This window comes from Salminus brasiliensis, chromosome 14, assembly GCF_030463535.1.
Source record: "Salminus brasiliensis chromosome 14, fSalBra1.hap2, whole genome shotgun sequence".
Classification (NCBI taxonomy): Eukaryota; Metazoa; Chordata; class Actinopteri; order Characiformes; family Bryconidae; genus Salminus; species Salminus brasiliensis.
Genome location: NC_132891.1, coordinates 14,505,381 through 14,531,781, shown reverse-complemented (window position 1 = coordinate 14,531,781; position 26,401 = coordinate 14,505,381). Strand labels below are relative to the sequence as shown.

The following is a 26,401-nucleotide window of genomic DNA, read 5'->3' as shown; positions in this document are numbered from 1 at the left end:
ACACACACTTACGTTATTCCTCCCTCCACGTTGGGGCCTCGTACGTAGAAAGGTACTCGTATGTCAAATTCATAAGGCATGGATTTGCCCTTGACCAGTCCAAACTGACCGATGTGGTAGCCATGGTCAGAGGTGTAAATAATATATGTGTTGTCCAGCTCTCCAGTGTCCACCAACATGTTATAAATCTATAGACAGTTAGAGAAACAACATCATACAGAGATGAGATAGGTTAGGTATATAGCAAATCCACATATTAATTACATTGTCAGTAATTAATAAAATCATTCAGACTCAGATTCAGGTTCTCCACAACCCTCAGAAACATGTCTATAACTGTATATTATTGAACACATTTTAAGTCTGTAAGCACAGGCCTTATAAAACCTCCCAAAATCTCCCCTTATCCTAAACACAGTCCCTCAGCCAAGACATGTTTTGTGTGTAAAGTTCACCTATGTGTTTTTGAACACTTATTTACTGGAGCTACGTAAATAATCAAAGATATTCCTTGTCAATGTATCCTTCCTACTTGTCAGCTACCATTGCCTCAAAGCTCCTGCTGAATTTTTAACTGGTACCTTCTCTACGCTGTCGTCCACGGACAGCAGCGTCTGCAGACGCTTTCTCTGCAGCATGTTGGTGAACTCCATGTGGATGGGCTTCATTGGGCCGGTGTAGCGCATGATCCAGTGCTTGTCCATGTTAGGAGCGTAGTTATAGCTGGGGGTGCTGAAAACAAGAAAGAGAAGGAACAGTCATTATTCCAGTGTTAAGAACAGTCCAGAGCCTCAACAAAATGACTTATTTTCAGAATGTTGACTTAGTACCTAAAAGAAATGACCTAATTTCCAGAATGTTGGCTTAGTACCTCAGAATATTGACTTAATTTCCAGAATGTTGAGTTAGTACCTCAAAATAAGGACTTAATTTCCAGAATGTTGAGTTAGTACCTCAGAATATTGACTTAATTTCCATAATGTTAAGTTAATACCTCAAAATAATTACTTAATTTCCAGAATGTTGACTTAGTACCTCAAATTAATGACTTATTTTCCAAAATTATGTAGTACCTAAAAATGTTGTGCCTCAAGGAAGCAGCCACACTCCTTACAACTTCAGCATTAATGTACACTGTTTGTTTGGCTCATATTCCATATGATGACTGTACAAACAGAGGAGCGAGTGGTACAAACGTCGATGTTCACATCCATCGCTACGCTACAGACCCTTTAAGTCAACATTTTGACAGGCTGCTGCCAGAAGCTGAGGAGAAGAAGAAGAAAAAAACATAGGTGTTCTTTTCCCCACTACCTGCCCAGACTGGGCCTCTATAGGTCACTGTTTCAATTGCTGTGGGGTCAGTTTTGCCATGCTGAAAATGTTTCATCACTAGACTCTTCAGAACACACTGACACACTGTGTCTCTCTAGAGGCTCGAGGGCTTCCGCTTGCCTGAGAATTTCACACATGCTGCACCCCGGCTCTCCGGCACAATCCAATCTCTCTGCCAATAAAGGAGAAAGACAGCAATCCTGACCAACAATCCAGTTTCAATCAGTGTGTGTGTGTGTGTGTGTGTGTGTGTGTGTGTGTGCATGCTACCAATAACAGTGACCACCAGACGTTCCTGTACTGGACATTTTTCTGCTCTATGAATCTTAGCATTGACAGAAAGTGAAAGGACGGGTTGACGCTGTACTCCTGTGATAAGTTGAAGGAGCTTAATCAAATGACACACACACACAGACACACACACACACACACACTCACACACTTTACCTTCTGTTAGAAGTTGTAATTAAAAACACTCCTTGTCTACTCACTCATTGTCTGCTCCTATTACCTGGGAGCAGCTCTAGGGAACAGTGGAGACGAGCATTGGGACAAGCTGTGTGGGACATTACTGCCCAGTGCTCTTTTGTCCAGTTTGATGAAAAATCACCTTGAAATACCGTACAGAAGTGCTGGACTGTCCCACAACTCTAGCACTCCTACAGTCGCCCCAATAGCATCTCTAATCTGTCACACTACTTCTGTAAGTCTCAGATAAAATAATCCCTCTATCGCCCTTTATCTCTCTCCCTCTCTCTCACTCTCACACATGCACATTCTCTCTCTCCCACTCTATCTCTCTCATGCAAGAGTTCAGGGGAAGGTCTTTCCAACATCGTCTTTATTACCTCATCCCTCCTCCCTCATCTACCCTACTGGTCCACATATAATAATCCTTTTAATCCTTTCAAACCTCTCTCTCTCTCTCTCCCTCTCTCTCTCTCTCTCCGTTATGTCTTTCTCTCTTTTACACTCTTTCTTGCACTCACTTAGTTACTCTGTCTCTCTCTCATTCTCTCACACACACTATTTCAATGTCTTTCTTTCTCACTCTCTCTAACTCTCTTATGCTCTCTCTATCTCAGTCTTTCTGTCTTGCTCTATCTTGGTCTCTCTCTCTTACTCTCTCTCTTTGCTGCCTCTCGCTTACTGTATCTCTATGTCTTTCTTTCTGACTTTATCTTGGTTTCTCTCTCTCTCTCTCTCTCTCTCTCTCTCTTTTTTTTTTTCTGTCATTGTCTTTCTCTCTCTTGCACTCTTTCTTGCACTCACTCTGTCTCTCATTCTCTGGCTAGTTCTCTTACTTACTCACTCCCTCTGTCATAGAATCCTAATGTCTCTTTCTCACTCTCCCTCTTTCCCACTTTATCTCAATGTCTCTCTCTCTCTCTCTCTCTCTCTCTCTCTCTCTCTCTCGCTCTCTCTCTCTCTCTCTCTCTCTCTCTCTCTCTCTCTCTCTCTCTTTTCATCTTTCTAATTTAATCTTTCTCGATTTCTCCCATGCTATCTCTCTATCTCAGTCTTTCTGTCTTTCCCTATCTTGGTCTCCCTCTTTCTCTCTGTCTCAATTCTATCCAAGTCTGTCTTTTTAACTTGCTCTTTTTCTGTCTCTCTCTTACTTGTTCTCACTCTGTCTCACTCTATTTCTCTCCCTCCCTCTATCATTTTACTCTCTCTATCTCTCTCACTTAATCACTCTCTACGTCTCTTTCTGTATATTTCTTTTATTTTCTAGCTGATCCAACTCTCATTCTCTCTCTCTCTCTCTCTCTCTCTCTCTCTCTCTCTCTCTCTCTCTCTCTCTCTCTCTGAGACTGTGAAGGCTTGCTGTTAGAGCTGGAACTTGGGTTGGGTCAGTGGCAAGCTTTTATACAGAGTTAAAGTCTGTAGTTAAAGTCATTCATAAGAAAAGGCTGGATGGGAGGGTTGACAATCCATGGCGAATGGAGCTCTGGCTGGCTGAGGATTCAAAGCCAGAAAGGAGGGCTTTATATAAACCATTATTAAACATAAATAGTGGCGTATTCTTCATGGCATTGTCTCAGCGTCAATGTTCATTTCTCTCTTCAGACTTTTATCCTTGATTTTAAATATGACAGAAACCAAAGGTTTAAATATCAGCTATCAACCTTTTATCCTTGCTCAGCTTGTCTGACTTTATTTGGACTGCTGACGAGCTTATAATATCGGATTGTTAAATATCTCATCTTTCTCCATCTTTCTTCCCTCCAACTCTCTCCATCTCCCTTTGCCACTCAATCCCTCTCTCAGTGTCTCTCCTTCTGGCTTGCTTTTTCTTGTTTGCTCTCTCTGGCTCTCACTCACCCCCTCTCCTCTTTTCTCTCACGCTCCACTACACTCCCCTCTCTTGTTGAAAGTGAATAAGGAAATCTGATTATTGTGAAAGGTGGTGAGGTGAGGCAGGACCCCCCTCCATGAGGAGAGTGAGGGATTAGCCCCGCTAAAGAACGGCGCTGAGAATTCGAATAGATGGTAGCAGGCTAGCTGCTGGGCGCTACGCTAATCCGAGAGCAAAACGGGGTTAATCAAATACACTACTGTTGCAGCACAGGGGGGGCAAAGCAAGCTTCCTATTTAACCCTCCAAGGACCCCCATGGTGTACAGGTCCTGAATGGATCTTCTTAGGTTATGTAAACTTCTTTGTCACTCGTAGCTTTATTGAAAGGAGCAGAGAAATCGGAAGATAGTGAAGCTGTGTTTTTGTCTGTGCCACTTTTTGGAGAGATTGGAGGGTCTGAATTTGATGATACTTAGTTACAGACTCTTAGCTACAGTCTTGCTTTGTGGGAGAAAGGAAAGCATCTGTTTGGCTTCGGTTGGCGCTGAAGCCAATGAAGAAAAGTCAAAGTTCAGACTGGGAGCTGTTGCTATGTATGTAAACTAAATAATAAACTATATAATACACTTAAATAGCATGTCAAGAGGTCAAGGATGCCAGCAATATCTCTGGATAATATCTTCTAAGGGTTAAGCACAAAGTAGTGGGAGAGGGTGCTTGAGGGGGAATGATACGCTAGCGGGAGGTCATTAAAGCACTTAAAAAAGCGGACTTAAGGAGGACGGTGGGGGGTTTGGGGATTCTTCATGGAGTATTTGAGCAAAATGCTGGAATGGACTGTCCGCTGGCCGAGGAAGTACTTTAGGGGCACAGCTTTTCATGGTGGGCCAGCTGCTATTACAGGATGGGCCGTTATGCCACGACTGGGTAAAGGTTACAGAACAGAACTATTTAAGACTTTTTATCTACTCTTCTCTGTTAATAACAGGACAACTCAATAATAACACCTCTGATACTTAAGAAGAATTTTCTTTGTGCCACTAACTTCCCTGGTGATCTAGTGGTTAGGATTCAGCGCTCTCACTGCAGTGGCCCGGATTCGATTCATGGTCCGGGAACATGACTTTTGGGGGTGGTGGTGGTTTAACGGTTAGAGCTCCAGGCTATTGGTGACAGGGTTGTGAAATTTCACACTAAGGCATATTATTCAGTACAGGGACTTCTGTAGAAACTGGTGGGGCTGTTCTTTGGTAATAGAAGTTTGTAATAAAACTTTTAGCCCACCGGCGGGCCATAGACTCCAGTTTACTTCAATGTACCAGAAAAGCAAAGCTACCACAAAGCTACCGCCACCATGCTTAACAGTGGGTATATAGTGATATGTATATAGTAATAGAAAACACATCATCACATTCCAACATGCTTTTTTTTTTTTTCAACAGGAATGGGTGGTTCAGGGGACTAAGGCGCTGCCACTATAACCCGAGGACTGCTGGTTTGAATATTAGGTCATGCTGCCTGCCATCAGCAGCCGGAGCCTAAGAGAGCATAATTGCTCTTTTGGGCTAGATTGATAGCTCTCTCTTCTCCCACTCCCTTCAGTGTGATGCTGGCCAGCACGGGCATCTAGTAGCTGATGCAACAGAGCTGGGTACCCGGCAGTTTCCTTAGAGCACATAGGTTGCCGGGTGACTTCGCATCGGCAGCAGTTTCTAAAAGAGGTACTAGCTGGTTGCACATGTGTCCCTAATCCTCCCACTGTCTGAAGCATTACATGTGATAGGGGAGAGTACTGAAGAGTGGGATGGGTACTTGGCTATCGAAAATTGGGGAGGAAAATTGGGTAGAAATGACAAGATAAGACAAACAAAAAAACAAGGACATGAGTTAACAAGCAAGGAGACAAAAGACAGATAAATAAGTCCAATGAAGCATATTGAAAGATATGTGAAATTGCATTTTCACACATTGTGTGTGTATGTGGGAAAAGAGAGGCAGACAAAATCAAGCTGAACTGAGAGACTCTAAAGTGCACTTTCCAATAGACATGCACACATGCTTGATCTGCCACTCTGGGAGGTTAATGGATGTTTCAGCAGAGTGCTAAAGTGAAGTAACAAATTGTAATGAGTTGCTCTTTTCTGTGACAAACTTAAGAGGCCTATTAGACCAAAAGCAGGCTTAAAAACACCCACACACCTAGATGCACACACACACACACACACACATGCAACCCATACACATGGTCACGCACTGAGTCATGCTTTTGAAGCTAGCATTAAAGCTCTTCACCATCAAACAGAATAAAAGGTCCAACAACATATCATGTGCTTAGGGATTCTCACTCATTAGTTTTTCTCAAAGTGAAATTGAGCATGTTTCCCACATTCTGTTTTAACTCATTTGATTCCTTTCCAACAAATTAGCTCTCTTTTCTTGCTGCTTTCTATTGCACCATCAGTCTGCAGAGCTTGTGTCACGTTCAAGACTTCATATCTGTCTGGAGTTCTACTTCATAAATAGAACAAGGTCAGACGACCAGTCAACACATCTTGGTTAATCTTGCTCTTGCAGACATGTGTACTGTATACACACAGTGTTACCCACTTTGTTAATAACACATACCTAATAATTCCACTCATTTGACATATTATTAGAAACACCTACCATCTACTTTTACTCACTGCTACTTTATTAGAACCATCTACTTTGCATCCATTGCTGACACAGATGTGTAACTGCACACATGCAGCTTGACTATGCTGTAGAAAAGTACTGGCAAAGGAATTAGACTCTCTGGAGCTGATAAGCATGAACCTATTGGCACCATGCCTAATGCCAGGCCTGGACTAGACGGTATAAAGTGGAACTGTTGTTCTCTGGAATGATGGATGGTGCTTCATCCAATACTTCTGGATTTGGGTATGTGGTGTGGTGGTGATCATCCAACATCCTGACCTCCTTACAGCAATGCTCCACAATCTGACAAAAGCCTTCCCAGGACAGTGGAGAACAACAAAAGCAGGATATACTTGGTTTTAAATACCCTTGAAACAATGAATGAGCAGGTGTCCCAATACTTTTGTCCATATAGTGCACCTCTGGTCATTGTGGCCAAACAACTCAATCTTTGACAAAGAGTTGGAACAGTTAGTACCTATCTTGTATGTACTGTGCTTTTGTACTGTACTTACTGGCCACTTAATTAGAAACACCTATGTATTTTAGGACATTTATTAGAAACTCCTCCCTTACTGGACACTTTATCAGGAAATGCTTCCTTCAACGTCCACTCACTGACCACTTTATCAGGAAATGCTTCCTTCAACGTCCACTCACTGGCCACTTTATTAGGAAATGCTCCCTTCTACGTCCACTCACTGGTCACTTTATTAGGAAATGCTCCCTTCTACTTCCACTCACTGACCACTTTATTAGGAAATGCTCCATTCTACTTCCACTCACTGGCCGCTTTATCAGGAACTCCTCCCTTCTACGTCCACTCACTGACCACTTTATTAGTAAATGCTCCCTTCTACGTCCACTCACTGGTCACTTTATTAGGAAATGCTCCCTTCTACTTCCACTCACTGACCACTTTATCAGGAACTCCTCCCTTCTATGTCCACTCACTGACCACTTTATTAGGAAATGCTCCCTTCTACTTCCACTCACTGACCACTTTATTAGTAAATGCTCCCTTCTACGTCCACTCACTGGTCACTTTATTAGGAAATGCTCCCTTCTACTTCCACTCACTGACCACTTTATCAGGAAATGCTCCCATCTACGTCCATTCACTGGCAGCTTTATCAGGAACTCCTCCCTTCTACGTCCACTCACTGACCACTTTATTAGTAAATTCTCCCTTCTACGTCCACTCACTGACCACTTTATCAGGAAATGCTTCCTTCTACTTTCACTTACTGACCACTTTATCAGGAAATGCTCCCTTCTACTTCCACTCACTGACCACTTTATCAGGAAATGCTCCAATCTACGTCCACTCACTGACCACTTTATTAGGAAATGCTTCCTTCTACGTCCACTCACTGGTCACTTTATTAGGAAATGCTTCCTTCTACGTCCACTCACTGACCACTTTATCAGGAAATGCTTCCTTCTACTTTCACTTACTGATCACTCACTGGTGGAGTTGTGAGCCACCAGATATTTTGTAATGTAATTTGGAAAATAATGCAGTATTTAAATGATCTGATGGTCTTCTGAAAATGGTCTTCTGATGTATTTTGTGAGTTTGTCTGATCTGCATTAATGAAATAGGTCAGAACGAATTTAAAATCCAACACAGTCATGAACATCCAGCATTACAGACTCTACTTAAAGCATTGTTTCTCCACTGCCCAGTGTTCATCACCATCTTACTTAAGAGCAATACACAAAGAAAACTGTGACCAGACTGCCGTGGAGGAGGCCATACGGAACAGCTCAGATAATGTCAGTCAGAACTCAAGCATGGAGAAAGCTCAGGGTTTAGATCAGCTGCAGGATACACACGAACAGGCCTGCAAATCCAGTCCTCGCTAAACAAACAACAACAGCAACGTGCTGACAGGCTCTCAACTCAAGAGCTGAACGTGTGATTGTGTATGTACAAGTAAAAAAAAATAGAGAAGAGACATCTGACAGCATCCAGAAAAAAACTCAAATGTGTGTGAGGAGAGAAAGCAAGTGTGTTTTCTGGGGAGGGAGAGAGAGCTGTTGTATTGTTTAGAGGAAAGCGAGAGAGAGAGAGTGAGAGACAAAGAGCCCAGAAAAATGTCATGGTGAAAGAGGGAACTCTTCCCAGAGTGTGTAAGTGCTGTCGTGCAAAATCAGACACACTGGACAGTAGAAAGCATACATCTCCAACAGCTGTTTGATGTCATTGCACGCATTCCTATCTGTTACAGTGTGTGTGTGCTGTTCATGTCCATAAAGGCATCTTTATATGTGCCAATTTACACACTCCTTCAGTATCAATGCTTTTGGTGAGCTCATATAATCCAGCAGAATTCCACAACAGCTTGGGACAAGAACTCATTCATAACAGAGGCCTCAAACTGACAGTTTGAATCTTTTGTAAATATGCTTTTAGTGACTGTGTGATATAAACCATTCCCTTTCCCACCATTTCTTAAAAAAAAGAGAATGTGGAATTCTGCTGTATACGCTAGTGGTGGGTGTTTTAGATAGATGGTGGTAAATTCTGCTTTCTTCATGAATTCTTGAGCAAAGGCAATGGTTCTATATAGAGTCCTGACAACCTAACAATTTGGATACTTAAAGCTACATTCGAAAATTCTTACCTTAAAATAACAGCTTTAAAATCACTGTGATGCTCCACTGACTTGTAATATGGTAGCGCTACTATGCTGCTAAGTGCAGTTTCTAACTTTGGTGAAGCAGACTGGTGAGAACTGTGTAACACTGTGTAATGCTAGAACTGAGTAAGATCCAGTAATTTTACTCTGCCACATCAGTCAGCTTCTTGCATGCTTCTTGCACACTCAGTGACAGTTCTGTATCTCTCAGCTCGTCCAGAAAATCATTTCCTTTGGTTGGAGGTCAAAGCAGGAACTACACTTCCTGATGTATATATGTAGATGCTTCTATATAGAATAAATAAAACAAATACATAGAAAATTGGGGGATATAGAGTGGTGTAACCGTCAAAACGTTGGCCCCTATCATCAGATGTTCGGCAGCGATGCCGCTGGGAGTCCAAGAGGGCATAACTGGCCTTGCTTGCAGCGGGTGGGTAAGGTGGTACTTCCTCACCACCATCACTCAGTGTAATGTGCATCTGTTACAGCAACAGAAATTGAGCTACCTAATGAGGCAGTTTGAAAAGATTTGGTGGTGCTTCACATGACCTAGAGGACGCATGTGTGAACAGGGATGGCCTTTGCTTGCTAATGGGAATTGCAAAGGAATAAATTGGGGAGAAAATTGTACAATTTCCACCAGTTTGGCTCAGTAAAGAGAATAAACATATATTTTGACTAAAAGAAAGTACTGACGATTCGATTTTGTGTGTTCATTTAGCCCCCTACAGTCTGAGCTTCAGGTTGAAAAGAAGGCCTAAATATTGACCATCAGCCAAAGCTTCCTAGATGCCTTAAAAACTGTTACTGTTATTTTAACAGTATTAAAATAATAGCATTTTACCAGTCAAATAGGTAACTGTGCGAAAAATATTCAGTAGGTCAATCACTCAGGCCCATCCCTTAATTTCTACTCTACTGTTCAAAAGCATATATTCAACAGTTTAACAGCTTTGTTGCAGAAGTGAGGTGTGTGAACGGGTCAGTAACTCACATGTGCTGGGATGCATTGGGAAAGGCGGTGGTGTACTGGGGTGCTGCATCCTCCGGCCCGTGCGGGGCAGCGTGACTGATGACCATCATCACAGGCCTGTGAGGGTACAGCTTTTTGGACATGCGGAAGTAACTGATACTGTCATTGGTGATGAGGTCTGTCAGGTAATCCTGCACATGAGAAAAGAGGGATATAGGATAGATACAGGGGTGTCACTCAGAGAAGAAAGTGGGGTGGGGGGAAAAAGTAAACAGCAGATAAACACAGTCCAAAAGACACAAATGATGACGGAACACACCAGGGTGAACCATTAATCCGCGGATTATGCTGAATTTATTTTTTATCTTGAACACACATGCACATCAGCCAAGAGGTTTTCCAACAAGCTGTGTTTAACTGCTCCCAGTATAAACATGCCTACGCCCAAATGTGTGTGTGTGTGTGTGTGTGTCCTTGCACGCATTACAGCTTGAAATATTTATCCGGATCTGACAGGGCCCCAACCACCACCAAGTAAGGACCAAATGAAGCTGCACATTCCAAATGATGGTGCCTGCTGTGTTATCTTACTCACAGTGTTATGTTACTTAGCGACAGTGACAGCCATCATCTAAAATTAGGTTTCATTTCAAATGTATTGAATTGACATTTATTTACTTACTGCCTTCAACACAATCTCAAATGTTTTAAGTCTGGAAAAACTCAAGGTTCTCATGCCAGCTTTATGGACTGTCACAATTTTTCATGACTTTGGACTTTCTTCAGTCATTGCTCGAGACGTGAGCTGACTTGCAGATTTGCATCTTAATTAGACTTAAGGCCTCAGTATACTTTCAGAGTAATTCTCTCAGAGTAATGCTCTCATAGGTTATGCAACATCAAACCACTTTCAAAAACCTTAGACGTTCATGCAGGGTAGGCATACCCTATCTCTGTAAAGTAGTTAATGTCAGGGAGGTAGACCCTATCTCAGTAAAGCAGCTCATGTCAGGTAGGTAGACCCTATCTCAGTAAAGCAGTTCATGTCAGGTAGTCGAACCCTATCTCAGTAAAGGATTTCTTATCAGGCACGTAGACCCTATCCCAGTAAAGACGTTCATGTCAGGTAGGTAGACCCTATCTCAGTAAAGACATTCATTTCAGGTAGGTAGACCCTATCTCAGTAAAGCAGTTCATGTCAGGTAGGTAGACCCTATCTCAGTAAAGACGTTCATGTCAGGTAGGTAGACCCTATCTCAGTAAAGCAGTTCATGTCAGGTAGGTAGACCCTATCTCAGTAAAGCAGTTCATGTCAGGTAGGTAGACCCTATCTCAGTAAAGCAGTTCATGTCAGGTAGGTAGACCCTATCTCAGTAAAGCAGTTCATGTCAGGTAGGTAGACCCTATCTCAGTAAAGACATTAATTTCAGGTAGGTAGACCCTATCTCAGTAAAGACGTTCATGTCAGGTAGGTAGACCCTATCTCAGTAAAGACGTCCATGTCAGGTAGGTAGACCCTATCAGGATTTTGCAATGGATGGTTGGTCTTAAACCTAAAACACATGAGGGACTGACTGAGTGAGGTACACAGACACAAAGAGAGAGGAAGAGCAAGAAAGATCGATATGCACCAGCCTTGATAGGGCTTTTAAAGCACACACACACACACACACACACACACACACACACACACTAACCTGCGAATAGTCAAATCCATGTTTTTCTCGGACGCCGTTCCTGCAGATGGTGTAGTTGTAGAAGCGGGAGTTCTTCACCATGCCCACCCACTCCCTCCAGCCAGGAGGAATGTAGCTGCCATTGTACTCATTCAGGTACTTCCCGAAGAATGCTGCAGTACACACACACACACACACACACACACACACAGTGAAGATCTAGCCAACATTGAAAAGTGAGCATGTCATAGGTTGAATTCCATGTAACAGACCTCAGGACACCAAACCTGTCTACCCTACATTCGGGGTAAGGTAGACATTGTGGAAATGTGATTTTTGGCTGACCTACTGCTTTGCCCAAACAAGTACTTACTTTCAGAACAGTGCTGTTTAGCACAGAAATATGACTAAACAGGCTCTAATTCGAAACACATCAGTGAACTCATCAGTGTCAGCAGTCAGCACACTGTCAGATTCATGGCCTGGTTGATGGAACAAATGTGCTCCATTAACAGATCAGATTTATTTCACTCAGGTCAATAAGTACACAAGAGTGCCGTCTAATTCAGATTCCTCTTTATTTTGCTTGAATCTGCTGTGAAGACTCCTAATCTCAGTGGATTTATTTCCCCCTTAAGGCAGCTCCACAGCTTCAGCCATTCTATAGGCTTTAGTGATATAAGAGTTACAGCTAAAACCGAGGAGGTGAAAGTACATTATACACACACACACACACACACACACACACACACACACACACACACACACACACACACACACACACACACACACACACAAAGCTCTTTAGGTGGATTAGAGGGATGATTAGATGCGTGTTGATATTGCAGGCATTACATTAGGTTGGATGTCAGTGCTTTCATTGGCTAAGCCCATCTCTCCCAGCGAGAGTGTGTTCTAATGGATTACACTAGCCACTAAAAGCTGACTCACTGCCAGGTGACTGTATATATAAGTCTGAAAAAGGAGTATGTATAAAAAAGAGGTACATTATTCAACGATGATGTGCCCTTTTGTCCAAACGTATAATTTCCAAATTAAATACCTTATGTAAATACAGTGAAATATGAGTGTTATTTGGGTGAGATGTTTAGGCTTTGACCTTGCAAAATTAAAAGTCAGCATGCCACAAAAGGACGACTCCAAGTGACCACCATAGTGCAAAGCTGAAGTCAAGGTTAGGCTGGTTCAGGTGGTGCAACGCCAGAAAAAATTTAAAATGTCATTTTTGCTTCACTGCTTTGTTCAACTTGTCTACTCTGGAGCCTATTGAACATTAAACAGATGCAGGTAAACATAAATGACATTAGACAGTTGGGGTTTGGGGAAAATGCGATTCTAAGATGCATCTCGATGTGGATGACTCTGAATCAATTCACAAATGTCAAAAATTTGTGATTTTCTAAATGATAACATAATGTTGACAAAGTGCAAAAGTCAGAACCTGGAAGTGTGGCCCGACCGGCACCTTCTGCATTAAAAGCTAGCATATGGAAGCACTTTGGCTATAACCAGGCGTTTTTTTTAGCTGCCATCCAAAGGACCATTCAGCAAGTGTTGTCAAAGATTCCACCCAACTCAGAAAAGGAGAAGACAACTGCAACTCTTATTGCCAAGGATTTGCATCCATATTCAGCTGTTAACATATTCAGTTGAACCAGGACTTTCATGGCATGTTGCGCACTTTGGACATACATATTTTACCGATACAGTGATCCTCACGATCTACAGGACCAGAACTGAAGTTACTGAATCAGTGAAGAAAATGGGTGGGATGTCTATAGCATGATGTGTGGACATTCATTACAGCAGAATTTAACAGCACCATAACTGAGCATTTTATCACTGATGAGTGGAAGTGTCACATGTGCTCCAAACAAGAGCAGTAAATGCAGGTATGGCAGAGCTGTTAAAGAGTGTAGCAGAAAGTTAGTTATTTACTGAGAACGATCGAACATGGCTGCCGCTGAACTGGGTAATTTCCTACATGTGAAATGCTAGGCCCGAACCTGGCCTCTGAGCGAGCGCTCAAGTTACCCATTGTGTTGCCCAAGGCTACTACAGAGGGTAAGACGTGTTACTAAGTTTTTCCATTGCAGCCCCACTGAAAAACCTTCCAGCTGACTTGGCATATCGCTTCCATTTGTTTGGTTATTAAAAATATTGAAAGTAAATTTATTATGTTAAATAAAATAGCTAGATTAAGGAACCAAGCTTGGTTCCAGATTTCTCTTGGACGTGTTTAATTCTATCACCAGCTCACCTGATTTAACATCATTAAGCACTGACTTACCAAATCAGGTGTCGGATGATACCTATAAATAATACTGGATTCCCATTTGGAGAGCTTTGGAGATGTTTTAATGAACACAGTGACACAGAACCATGACTTTGTGTATTAATGTCATCCGTATTTATTCTAATATCAGTGTTTAACTTAACTAAAAACACACACTGCCCAAAAAGGGGCTAAATCATTTTATAGGGTATATTAACTTTATTGCTTATTCATTTTCACAGGTGCCTTTTGCACAGTACTATACTGCAAAGTGCATTTGCATGAGCTTTTTCCCACATTACACCTACCCACACACACACACACACACACACGTAAAACAAAATGGTTAATTAAGGATCCCGAGGCTTTTAATCTAATGTAAGCCGTCTTTAGACGCAGGCTCTGTCAGTGCCTCAGTCAGGGAGTGTATACTAGATCGCGAGAGGGCGTGAGAGACTTTGATGAAGTGTGTGTGTGTGAGACCACAGGGCCTGTCAAACAGAATCTTCAGTGGGTGTGTTTGAAAAGGTCACCACATGTCTGTTTACTATGATATAACAGCACTTAAGGGGCAAAAATCAATTTAGCATGAATGAAAAAAGACGGCGGACCTGTCAAGATCGCGCTAAGCACAAAATACAGTGAGAATATCACTGTGACAGAACTCTCACAGACTTCAGAGATTAACCTAGTTACAAAGTTTCATGACCTTTGAATGACGTTTGCTGGGGAGATCCTTGTACTGCACAGGTCTACGCTTTGGCTGGAGGTCTGGAATGAGGGATTTAGGTGCTAAGCTGAAACAGGTGTGGTTTAATAAACGATAACGTTGATAACGGTCATTTCTAGCTGACCGAATGTATGCATTTTTACCATCTTTAAAGACATTGCAATCTAAAAGTTCAGATCTGTAAACAACATACTGTCATAGACAAGCGCTCAGAGCGTCTCACAATGATATTTAATTTCTTACAGAATGTCTTGATCTTATTGTCGTAACAGCACACACTCACACACACACATACACTAGATGATTAGGCTAAAAGATGGCATTACAAACAATAGGTTTAGGCTCCCAATAAGCACTCAAAATGTGAAACAAACCAAGCTGAAACTGGACCACACTGGATGAGTATGATGACATATCTGTCTAGTTTCGGTGAGAACTGCAGAAGCATTTTTCTGCAAACTGGCAGCTGCTTACAATGGCAAACTGAGTGCATCGACTATTATTAAAGTCCTGAAAATATACATACACTCATGTAACAAAAAGCATACGTCTTTCTGCTAGCTCTCTCATTGGCTGTTGCCTAAATTACTCATTCAGTAACCAGACCTATAATTCTCGGGCAATCAGGTTATGGTTTGGAAGTTTATCCTCCTCATTTAACCCGTCTATAGCAGTGGGCAGCCACCTCAGTGCCCAAGGAGCCTAGGTGCCTTGATTAAGGGCACCTTAATAGTGCCGGACCTGGGGATGTAATTGTTAACCTTCTGGTCTCAAGCCCGATTCACTAACCGTTAGGCCACAACTGGCCCTTGAGTGGGGGTAATTATGGGGATCATAATGAGAGGGGGTTATTATTATTTTGCATTGGTTATGTCTGTGTTACATGTGTGTGTGTGTGTGTGTTTCTGTGTTTCTGTGTTTCTGTGCATACACACACCTGTCCTGTAGCCCGTGTTGTTGAGATAGACTCCGAATGTGCGTGGTTCATGCTGGGCTTGCCAGCTGGGTGAGGAGCAGTTCTCGTTGTTGGTGTAAGTGTTGTGGTTGTGCGCGTACTTCCCCGTCAGCATAGAGGAGCGCGACGGGCAGCACATAGGTGTGGTCACAAAGGCATTAGAGAAGTGCGTCCCACCCTGCTCCATGATCCGCCGCGTCTTATTCATCACCTGCATAGAGCCTGTCAGAGAGAGAAAAGTTCTGATGAGAAATCACATAAAAAAATGTAGACTGGAATGATCAGTACCAGCCTGACCAGCGTGCCTTGTGTCCAGTGATCAGAGCATGAATTGCTTAATTCTCCTGCTAATGAAGCCTGCTCTCTCTCCATCTCTTAATCAAGTTACATTTTTATTTACTTTATTTAGTAGCTCTTCTGATTTATTTCATTTTTATTTAGTTGCTCAATTTATTTAGCTTATATTTGATTTTTAAAAATTGAGTTGAACTGTTCATTTAGTTTATTTTATTTTGATTTAATTGAACTGTTCATTCAGTTTTTAAATCAACTAATCTGAGTTTATTTATTTGGTTTATTTTTATTTATTCTACCTGATCATTTAGTTCCTTTATTTGATTTATTTTTAAATTTATTTTACCTGGTCATTTAGTTTCTTTTTTTTGGTTTCTTTTTTATTTATTTTACCTGGTCATTTAGTTTATTTAATTAATTAATTATTTAATTAATTTAGTTAGTTAGTTGAACAGTTGATTTACTTCTATTTATTGTGTTTATTTGTTTACCGGTTAATCTATTTAGGTTACAAATACAGTGTAATTTGTGGATCATTTAATTGAGTTAATTTATTAGATTTATTTACATTTATTCTGTTTATTTATTTATTTAATAAATGTATTACTTAATTTTTTTTTGTTTGTTTACTGGTCTGTGTAAATTAGCTCTTTTTTTATTGAACTGCTCTGTTTATTTAGTTGATTTATTTTGTCTTGTTGGTCTGTCTCTTAGGAAGGGATACTGGCAGCACTGTAAAGTGACACAATGAGACAGCGGAAGAGAAGCAGATGTGTGGGTGTGGAAGTGTGTGTTGGATTAAACAGAGAATATGAATTGAGGAGGTGTGGGCTTGATAAGATCTTAACAGAAATTCAGTTACAGAGCAGACACACAGCACAAACGCTTATTATCCTTCCCTGCTGTGGCTTCACTTCTGTCTCAGTCTCTTTCTCACAGTCGCACTCTCGCTCTTCTCCTTCTCTTTCACACACACACACACACACACAATCATGCACCCCCCCCCCCCCCCCACACACACACACATACACACAGGCATGCACAGAGACCGGATGGGCTGGAATGATGTGCAGAGAGACAGGAAGCCTGGCTCCACTTGGCCTTTTCATACAGGATCACCAAACCTCCACAAATCCATACTCAAAGGTCAATAACACACACACACACATACAACCAAAAAAAGCATTCAGCTGCAAGCCCCACTTGCAAATGTCAGTATAGATTCCTTTACAGCACAGCTGGCCTGAGCATTGACTTGCAGAACTGCTAGAAAAGTCAGCTTTAGTCATATTTGTGAGCGGAGCTCCGAATAACTCATTAATTTCAATGTGGTTATTATGATATGATATGAATAGGAATGCTTGCCAGTGTGGTAAGAAAGTCTATATGCTGGCTTTTTAAAACTTTAACACAACTTTACTTCAACTGTATAGTAAAAAAGCCTCCTACAAATCACTTAAAAAACAGCCAATTAAAACACAGATAATGAGCCATATTACACCCATCATTTACACATACTGATTTTAACTGACACTGAATATGGTGTATGAGGTTGGGGTCTGTTTTGGTCTAAGTAATGTTGCATATAGCTGGTTACTAATGTGCTTTACTAGCTAGTTAGCTAACCAGCCAATGTTACCATGACAGCTGTTTAAATGTCTGCCAGGTTTCCAGGTTTATAATATCTCTTTTTAAGTTGATTTTTTTGTGAGAGATTCATCATCATATGTATTGCAGCCATTCAAAATCATAACACTCGCCCCATCAGTGTGCAAGTTTGCCAGTCAACCAATCCCAAGCTCTGTCATACTTAATCAGCTCTCCAACCACTGCTTAGCAACAGTTGCTAGCCATCATTGCCGTAACTTCACCAACAGGCCAGGTTTGATAGTTTAGTTTTATTTTCCCTGACTCAGCTTTCTGAGCAGCAGAGAAGAGAAGAGCAAAAAAAAAGAGAAGGGCTGAAGAGGAAAGACAAAATAAGAAGAGCAAAATAGCAGCAGAGAATCAGCAGAGAAGGAGCAGAAAAGAGGAGAATGAAAGAGAAGAGCAAAGCAGAAAAGAGAAGAACAGCAGAACAGAAGAGAACAGCAAACAAGAAGATAACAAAAGAGTGGAGGAAAAAGGGAAGGGTAGAAGGGAAGAGCAGAAGAGAAGAGCAGGGCAGCAGAGAAGATATAAGCAAAAGAGAAGGTAGGTAGAGAAGAGAGAAAGATGAGAGAAGAAAGGAGAAGGGCAGAAGAGGAAAGAAGAGAAGAGCAGAAGAATAGAGAAAAGAAGAGCAGAAGAATAGAGAAGAGCAGAGCAGAAGTGGAGAGAAGAAAATAGACTAACAGATGAGGAGAGAAGAGCAGAAGAGGAGATAACAAAAAGAGCAACAGTAGAAAAGAGAAGAGCAGAAGAGGAGAAAGGAGAAAAACAGAAGAGGAATGAAGAACAAAAAAGACCAACAGAAGACAAAAGAAGAGCAGAAGAGGAGTATAGAAGAGCAGAATAGCAGCAGAGAAGCAAAATGAAAAGCAGAAGAGTAGAGCAGGAGAAAGGAGCAGAAAAGAGATCAGAAGAGAAGAGCAAAGCAGAAAAGAGGAAAAGAGCAGAGCAGAAGAGGAGCAAATGAGAAGATAACAAAATAGTAGAGGAAAAAGGGGAAGGGCAGAAGTGAAGAGCAGAAGGAAAGAGCAGAAGAGAAGAGCAGAGCAGCAGAGAACATGTAAGCAAAAGAGAAGACTGGTAGAGAAGAGAGAGAGAGATGAGAGAAGAAAGAAACAAGCTAAAGAAATTGAGAAGAAAGAAGAAAAGGAGGAGAAGATGAGAGAAGAAAAGAGCAGAAGATGAGAAAAGAGGAGCAGAAGTGAAGAGAAGAGCAGAAGAGAGAACAAAAAAGAGCAAGAGAAGAGCAGAACAGGAGCAGAGAAGAGCAGAAGAGGAGCAGAGAAGAGTCGTAATGACATCTGTGAACATGAGCATATAAAAACCTTTGATATTCACAGCTGCACAGGAGACAAAGTAGCGAACAGTGTGTATGTATGTGTGTGTGTGTGTGTGTGTGTGTGTGTGTGTGTGTGTGTGTGTGTGTGTGTGAGTGTGAGTGTGTGTGTATGGGTGATGACACTAGGCTCCACTCCTCATTGTCCTGCAGTAAAAACAGCAGGGACTTTCCTCTCTAATTGCATCAGTCTCACAGCCCCAACACATCTAAAGATACCTCAGTGTGTCATATTGCAGAATAAGTCTCTGGCCCAAATTAGTCATGTAGGCACACACACACACACACACACACATATGCACACACCCATCCAAAAGCCTATATTCAGTCGTTCACAGCAGTATTTGATCTTGTAAAGGAACTCTTCTATTGTTGGTGTTGGAGCTGTGATTTGACACTGCCTGCTCATTAAGCAGTGAGGCAGTAGGGAGGTTGGCGTGCTTGTCTTTTGGGAAGGTCTTATTCACTGCTAGCTTAATTAGTGCCTCCTGTGTCTCTGCTATTTCAACACTGAGATGGAAAACAGCATAAACCATATCGGCTGCACTCACTCCAACCTCTCGACTAATTTATTGCATTTACAATAGATTAAAACTCAAAAAGAGTAATTGGAAATCATCTGAAAGCCCAATCCAGAACACAACCGGAGCTTTGGAATGATAGCTGCCCAGGATTTACGTTTTAAGATGATGAGGATGATGACTGTTTTATTATTATTAGGCCTTTGTTATTGGTATTGCACTGATCATTGATAGGGTCTTTAAAGGACTCATAAACCAGAATGAACCTTTTCATTTACATATACAGCATACACTCACCAAGCAATTTATTAGGTACATCATATAGAAAACATAGAAAATATAGTTCTGCAGACAGAAATGCCTTGTAGATGGGAGATCTGTAAATGGAGATTGGCCAGTGGGGTTGGAGCTGGCAAATATGCTACTGTAACCAAGGTAACCACTCAACCACAATTTTGAAGAGCACAAAGGTGTCTCAGAATGTGCATCTACGAGGCAGACGGGCTACAACAGCAGAAGACCACTTTTGTCAGCCAAGACCAGACAGCTGAGGCTGCACAGGGGCACAGGCTCACCAAAGCCGGACAGTGAAAGACTAGAAAAATGTAACCTGGAATGATGACTCCTAGTTTCTGCTGAGGTACACAATGGTAGTGTGCAAACATGGCACAAACAGCTTAAATTAGTGGACACAGACTACCTAATGGCATGGGGAATGTTCTCTGAGCACACTTTGGGCCCATAAATATTAATCAATCACCACTTCAAATCCACAGCCTAATTGAGCCTAACTGCTGACCATGTTCATCCCATCATGGCCACGACTTTCTCATCTTCTAACTGGCTTATTGAACATGACAATGCGATCAGTGTTTCTCAGTGGCCTTCCCAGTCACTAGATCTGAATCCAATAAAGCAATTTTGACATGTGGTTGAAGGTGGGATTCAGAGCATAAATGTGCTAAAAAAGGAGACTTTCTAATAAATTGCTTGGTGAGTTCAAAATGTTCAAAATGATCCCAAGTTGACAATTCAGTTGGAGCAGTTGGAGCAGTTATTTATTAACCTCATCAGACAAAAAAGTAGGTCACCTGTGACTGAATGGTGTGACCTAATAGCATGTAATACCTCCACGAGCATGAATAACAGCTGTGTTGGCATGGACCGGACAAGTTTGTAGGATGTAGGCGATTGGGATTTCTGGGATTTCTGCCATTGCTGGTAGACCTGTATGACCGTATGCTTGAATACACCTGCAAATTCAGCTACTTCTTCACACTGTGGCCTTTGGCACATCCTTATGCAATCAATCCTGATTGATTCAATCATTAACATCTGTTTTGCAACCCATTTTACACACATCAAACGAAACGCTCACTGCACTGTACCACCTCTTCTCGATCTATCAGTCCTGTCACGCACCCAGCAGGTATTTATAGCCCAATCATCCTTGTGCAACGCCATCTGCAGGAGCCTAAAGTTAATACCACCTTAAACACTTTTTTTTTTGTCTGGGGAGCTTATATAAATGGTCAGATGTGTGAACAAGCTATTTCAGAAAGCTGCTAACTGACAACTCAGGACAACTCAAACACATCAAGGCAGTATCAGTACTATATTTATATTACACTCTATATATATATATATATGTTTTTTTTTATCATGATTATACTTTATAAGTTTCTTACTTTTGCTGGCTCTGGGTTGATGTGTATGTGTTTGTTGCCTTACAATTCTTTCTTTTTTAAGCAAACTAGTCAAGACATTTTTGGGAGTTTACTTCCCAGTTTACTTATCTGTTTTCATCAGATAAGCTCCTGATGAGGAAAAGGCTGGAGGTGGACAGAATATGGAGTGAAGTGAAAATCAAATTTGAAATATGTCCAAATTAACTGTTTTTCCTCAATGATTTTGTGTTATGGATTTAATTACAAATAATTTGAGCACCTAAACATTGCTAAACTCCACAACCGCAGGAACAAAACACTCTCACTACAAATAAAATGATCACCTTTTCTACAAGAATAGTGGAAACTATGAAAGGAAAGATCTTTAGGGCAAGTCCTGTTAAACTCTTCTAAAAAAAAAAAATGGTTCTTTGGATAGGTGGTAGAGGTAGAACACACAAACTCGCAGTGGTTCCACTGTTGTTGGAAGTCAAAGAATCCTTTTTCAGTTCTAAAAAGACCTGTAAGACCCTATAAAACCCTTTTAGCTTGGAGTATACTTAAATGTACCTAAATATGCTTTTAACAAATGTCTGGATTTACCACAACTCAACCAGACTAATATTAAAAGACATCCAATACATTTATTTATTTATTTATTAAGACATTAATAATCTACCGAACACTGACAATTGTTTGCAAGGGAGATACTAATAAGACTAGGCCTTATATAAACAATGTCCACAAAATAAAAGGTTCCTGTTTTGTTTACAAGGTATAAAAAAATAAATTTTACTTTACATCGTTGATATTTTTGACTAGAGGCATGGACTCTGAACTGAGGAATCACTGGTTTGAACTTATATTGTATTGTACTTATATTGTAAATATATCATTTTCATTATCATTTTAATATGAGACGTGTTATTGCTTCACTACTCAGATGAATAGAACTAATAGAATAGTAAACAAATCTGAAATATAAAATATATATATATATATATATATATATATATATAAAATCTATCAATTCTGTGTGTAAATTATATATATTTTTGACCTGATATCCAGCCCTGTAGCTGGCCTCTCTGTTCAGATCAGCTGTTCTTCTGCATATAAATGCAAGTGATTTTTGAAATATTAATAATAATAATAATAATAATAATTATTATTATTATATATAGTGCTCTGTTCAGACCTTTCTGCTTAGTACACTGTTTAAAAAACAGGCAATGTGTGGCTGCCATTTTTCATAAAACTGACTTCTGTGAGTAAAGCATTTACTGAGCTCTGTAACAGGCAGTTGCCCTATTTCATGGGAGGCTGCCTCAGAATTATGTCTTGGCTGTGATTCAGGTGAATGTAAAGGTGTGTTTTGTGGCTCACCCAGCTCGATGTCCTGGTCGTCAGTGAGGATGAGGATGATGTTAGGGCGGATGTTGCGGCGGTCACGCTGGAAGCGAGGCTTCAGTCTGTGGCCAGAGAGGAAGACGGAGGCGTGGGCCACCATCAACACAGCCAACAGTACCACCAACCGGCCCATCTGCCCGCTGATTGCCATGGCAATGTCCACCGACCACCGGCCTCAGGTCCCACGTCTGGGCTCCTGCTTACGCTACCTGTAGCCAGGCCTCACAGCACCTGCCGAGAGAAGAGGAGAATGCTAGGGATTCACAAGTTGTTTACAGTAATAGTTTGACAAAAAAAAATTAATTTGGACAATATTGACTTCTTTACTTTTGCACTGAAGCAACAGGGCTAATGTAATGGAACAGTAATGGAAGCATATAACTCCATCAAACCTCAAAGAATCAGCAGGATCCTCAGATTAACCCCTTAAACCCTGCACATAGGCCTACACTTCAGTTCCTCATCTCTGCATATTTGCATTACTCTTATAATTAAAATTAGTTTTACATACCCTAAAATAGAGGCCTGTGGGACTTCAAAAACTATGCCAAATGATCACCAAATAATGCATAGTAGTTTCTGTTTTCTTCATAGCAGGATTTATAACAGAATAATAAACCTAGGGGTCAAAAGGTTTAGTTGCTATAGGTCTCAGAATGAAGACTCTCTAAAATGATATACAGTCTGCCAAACTGTCCTAATGTTTGAGAATGTCAGATCTTTTAGAGAATTTAAGGTCCATTTATTAACATTTGGTGTTTTGGGTCAGAGTTCTGGACTTTACTTTGCTTTACTTCCAAACCTGTTTTTTAAGACTATGTGAACATACACACCAGGTGTGCAACATAATGTCATTATCTGCATCTCCTTAGTGCTCAAAATCGATGTATTTGGATTTGAACTAGAAGTGGTCGTATTTTAAAATTGCTATTTATGTTTAATGGGTAGTTTATGATATTCGTGTCAATTAAGAATGATGAAAAACAAAGAAATAAAGACAATTGCAAGTAAAATATTTATTGAATGAATGAATGAATGAATGAATGAATGAATATTCATTTATTTATTGAAGAGCAAATATTTTGATGTCTTGTGCACAGGGCTTGGCCTGTCTGTGCTTTATCAAAGTCCTACTTTTTAGTATCTCTGGCTATGCAGATTGGGGGCTCTACTGGGAATTGACTGGATGATATTTTCAATCACAAATGTCTAAACAGAACCCATAGTTTAGTTAGTAAATATGTGAATAACAACAGTACAACAACAGTAGTTGTCTGTATATATATATATATATATATATATATATATATATATATATACAACCACTATATATATATTTAAAAATGAAGGTGCTAATATAGGCCTGTCAACATATCACAGTTTAGAAAAATGTCTCCCCAGTATGCTTTCACTACTGGGATCCAGATATGGAACTCCACAATATGAAACTGCAATGTGTGCATACTGTGTGCAGGCTGAAAATGAGCAGCCTAAAGTAAATCAGATAATGCAATTCTGAGACACAATTAAAAAATCAATTCCTGTGAAATGAGGTTTGACGAGCATAATTTGAATGAATTCATTAACCTTTATTTCAGCATTCACTAAACTCCCCATTTATTCGACAGAAGTAGGCACAAAATGTCAAGGGCAGATTTTCTTACTGGCTCTAATTCACTGAACAGCACCGGAGAGACTGTATAGTGTAATTTTCTTTGCCTCTGTCTCTCCCTCTGTCTGCTTTAGTGTATTCACTACAGTCAGCACACTGAAATATGATCACCTGCAGGGGCTTTGCATGCACACAAACACACACACACACACACACACACACACTCCAACTGCAGTTATTCAAGGAAAACACACAGCCCTGTTTCATGCAGAGTCATCATATACTGAACATTAATTATTCAGTCAGACGGAATCCCCCTCCATCCTACTAACTTTCAAGACAGAGATAAATGCACGGACCCCTGGTCTTAGCCTGCCACGCGCACAGCGGCTCACACAGCAGCAGATTCTTGATGATCCAGGCACTGTAGGTTATGAAAAACTGAATGCTCAAGACTAGAGATGGCACCGATCCCACACCCACAATTGGTTCTGGGAAGGAAAAAACTAATTTAGCTATAAATATTAGCATGGCTTAAAGCTTAACAACACAGTTGCTAGCTGTTCAATGTTATGTCGACTGTATGGAAATTCTTTGGAGTTTGAGATGGCTATATTAAAAAGTCCTTCTCTTTAAAATGGCTGATTTGCTTTAAGGCTCAAAGAAAAAAAAGGTTCTTGTATTTGATGGTAACTGTTTTAGGGGCTGATAAAGGGCTGACCCTTTTATCAGGAGTTTGCAAATTCAAGCAAATTGTGGCTATACCACAGCCAACCATGTCCAGGAGTCGTAAGTCCCCGTTTACACCTGGTCACGTTATGCATATGCATATGCAGGATTATAAATGGATAAGACCGAGCCACATCTGAACAAAAATGTAAACACACCCCAGACACATTTAAACCAGATACAAATCCCATCACTCAAACCACCTCAGGAAGTGGTCTGAGCCACAGTATAGACAGTATAGCCGTGTTACAGCAGTGTAAATGCATCCACAACCTTACAACTGAAACTCTGGACTGCCCAAAGCTGTTGCCTTCCTCTAAATCTGAAGTTTTATGACGATGTATAAAACTGTGAATTTTACCGAACGGATACACAACGAGCCCCATAACGAGCGTTTTATCACACACAGCAATCAAATTTCAGTCAGACTAACCAGAAATTACATTTGACATTTGACTACTAAGCGTAAATACATGTGGTTAAAATCTTATCAAGTTACAATCCAGATACTAGTCACATGAAGTGACCAGGTGTCAACGGGGCCTAGGACGGTATAACTGGCCTCGCTTAACTGACCTGCCTGATGACTGATTAGTATCAGTCTAAAAAGATGCAAATGACTGAGTATGAGGAAATGCGTGCTAACCTGGTTGCATTAGGTAACAAGTGAGAATTGGCCACAAGTGGGGAGAAGACTAAATGAAGATATCACACTTTGAAAAGGGAGCTCCCAAGAGGTGCTACTGTCTAAGTGCTCAATCTACCAACATGTACCAACAATACCTAACCATGGTTTGGGTCCAAGAGAACATAATTGGCCTGGCACTCTCTGGGTGGGTGGGATGGCCTGGGTGGGTACCATGGACTCTCCACATGTCACTCACTGAGGGGCAGTTAATGTTCACCACCAAGCTTGTAGAAGCTAGTCAATGATGTTGCATTAGTAGAGGTTTAAAAAAATGCAGCTGGCTGGATTCACGTGTCTCAGATGCCCGTTCCTATAGCATTATATGACTGGGGGAGTCCAAGTTAGTGGGTGGGAGCTGGCATTGACAAATAAAAGAAACAATTAGTTGACAGAATTGAACACACTGGTTGTTGTTCTAATGTCCTATTAGAAATTCGATGACCTTAAAATGTTTAAGGCACCTGGGTTACTAAAGCCTAAACAATAAATCTTTTTCCAGTGCATGTCTTGACATAGCGAGAGAGAGAAATCCCATGAAGAGACTCCGGAAACCCTGGATAGTCTGCAGCTGATGAGTGCACTCTGCCTTTAAAGAACCTAACCAAAAAGTCCTGCTCATGATAACTGGTCTCCTGTAATGCAGTGCTTGATGTAGTTTGTCGAAGGACAGAAAATGTGTGTGCATTGAGATATTCTGATAAAAGGCTTCACAGTTACGCTGTTATCATATGAAAACACACAGGAAACAAGCCTAAGCTCTGCTCACAGCCCTCAGAGCAGCAACCTTTATCAGCAAACTCCGCGGACGACAAGGAGAAGCTTTTAAAGCTTAAAAAGCCCTGACTGTAGAGCACGCTAACTACTGTTAAACAAGTGCTGTATCATAGAAATCGACAGAAAAC

The 26,401-nt window shown here is 40.9% G+C and overlaps 1 protein-coding gene across 4 annotated transcripts in view; it reads right to left on the bottom strand.

The window, feature by feature from the left end:
* Positions 1–26,401, bottom strand: part of sulf2b (sulfatase 2b) — a 197,113-nt gene that overhangs the window by 26,273 nt on the left and 144,439 nt on the right. For all 4 annotated transcript variants that reach the window (XM_072656508.1, XM_072656507.1, XM_072656509.1 and 1 more), the window contains 6 exons: positions 22,447–22,701; positions 15,575–15,814; positions 11,633–11,784; positions 9,957–10,126; positions 582–732; positions 13–188 (listed from right to left, as the gene is read on the bottom strand). In XM_072656508.1, coding sequence (XP_072512609.1) covers positions 13–188; positions 582–732; positions 9,957–10,126; positions 11,633–11,784; positions 15,575–15,814; positions 22,447–22,621 — 1,064 coding nt within the window. In that variant the 5' untranslated portion in view covers positions 22,622–22,701. The remainder of the gene's footprint in view (positions 1–12; positions 189–581; positions 733–9,956; positions 10,127–11,632; positions 11,785–15,574; positions 15,815–22,446; positions 22,702–26,401) is intronic.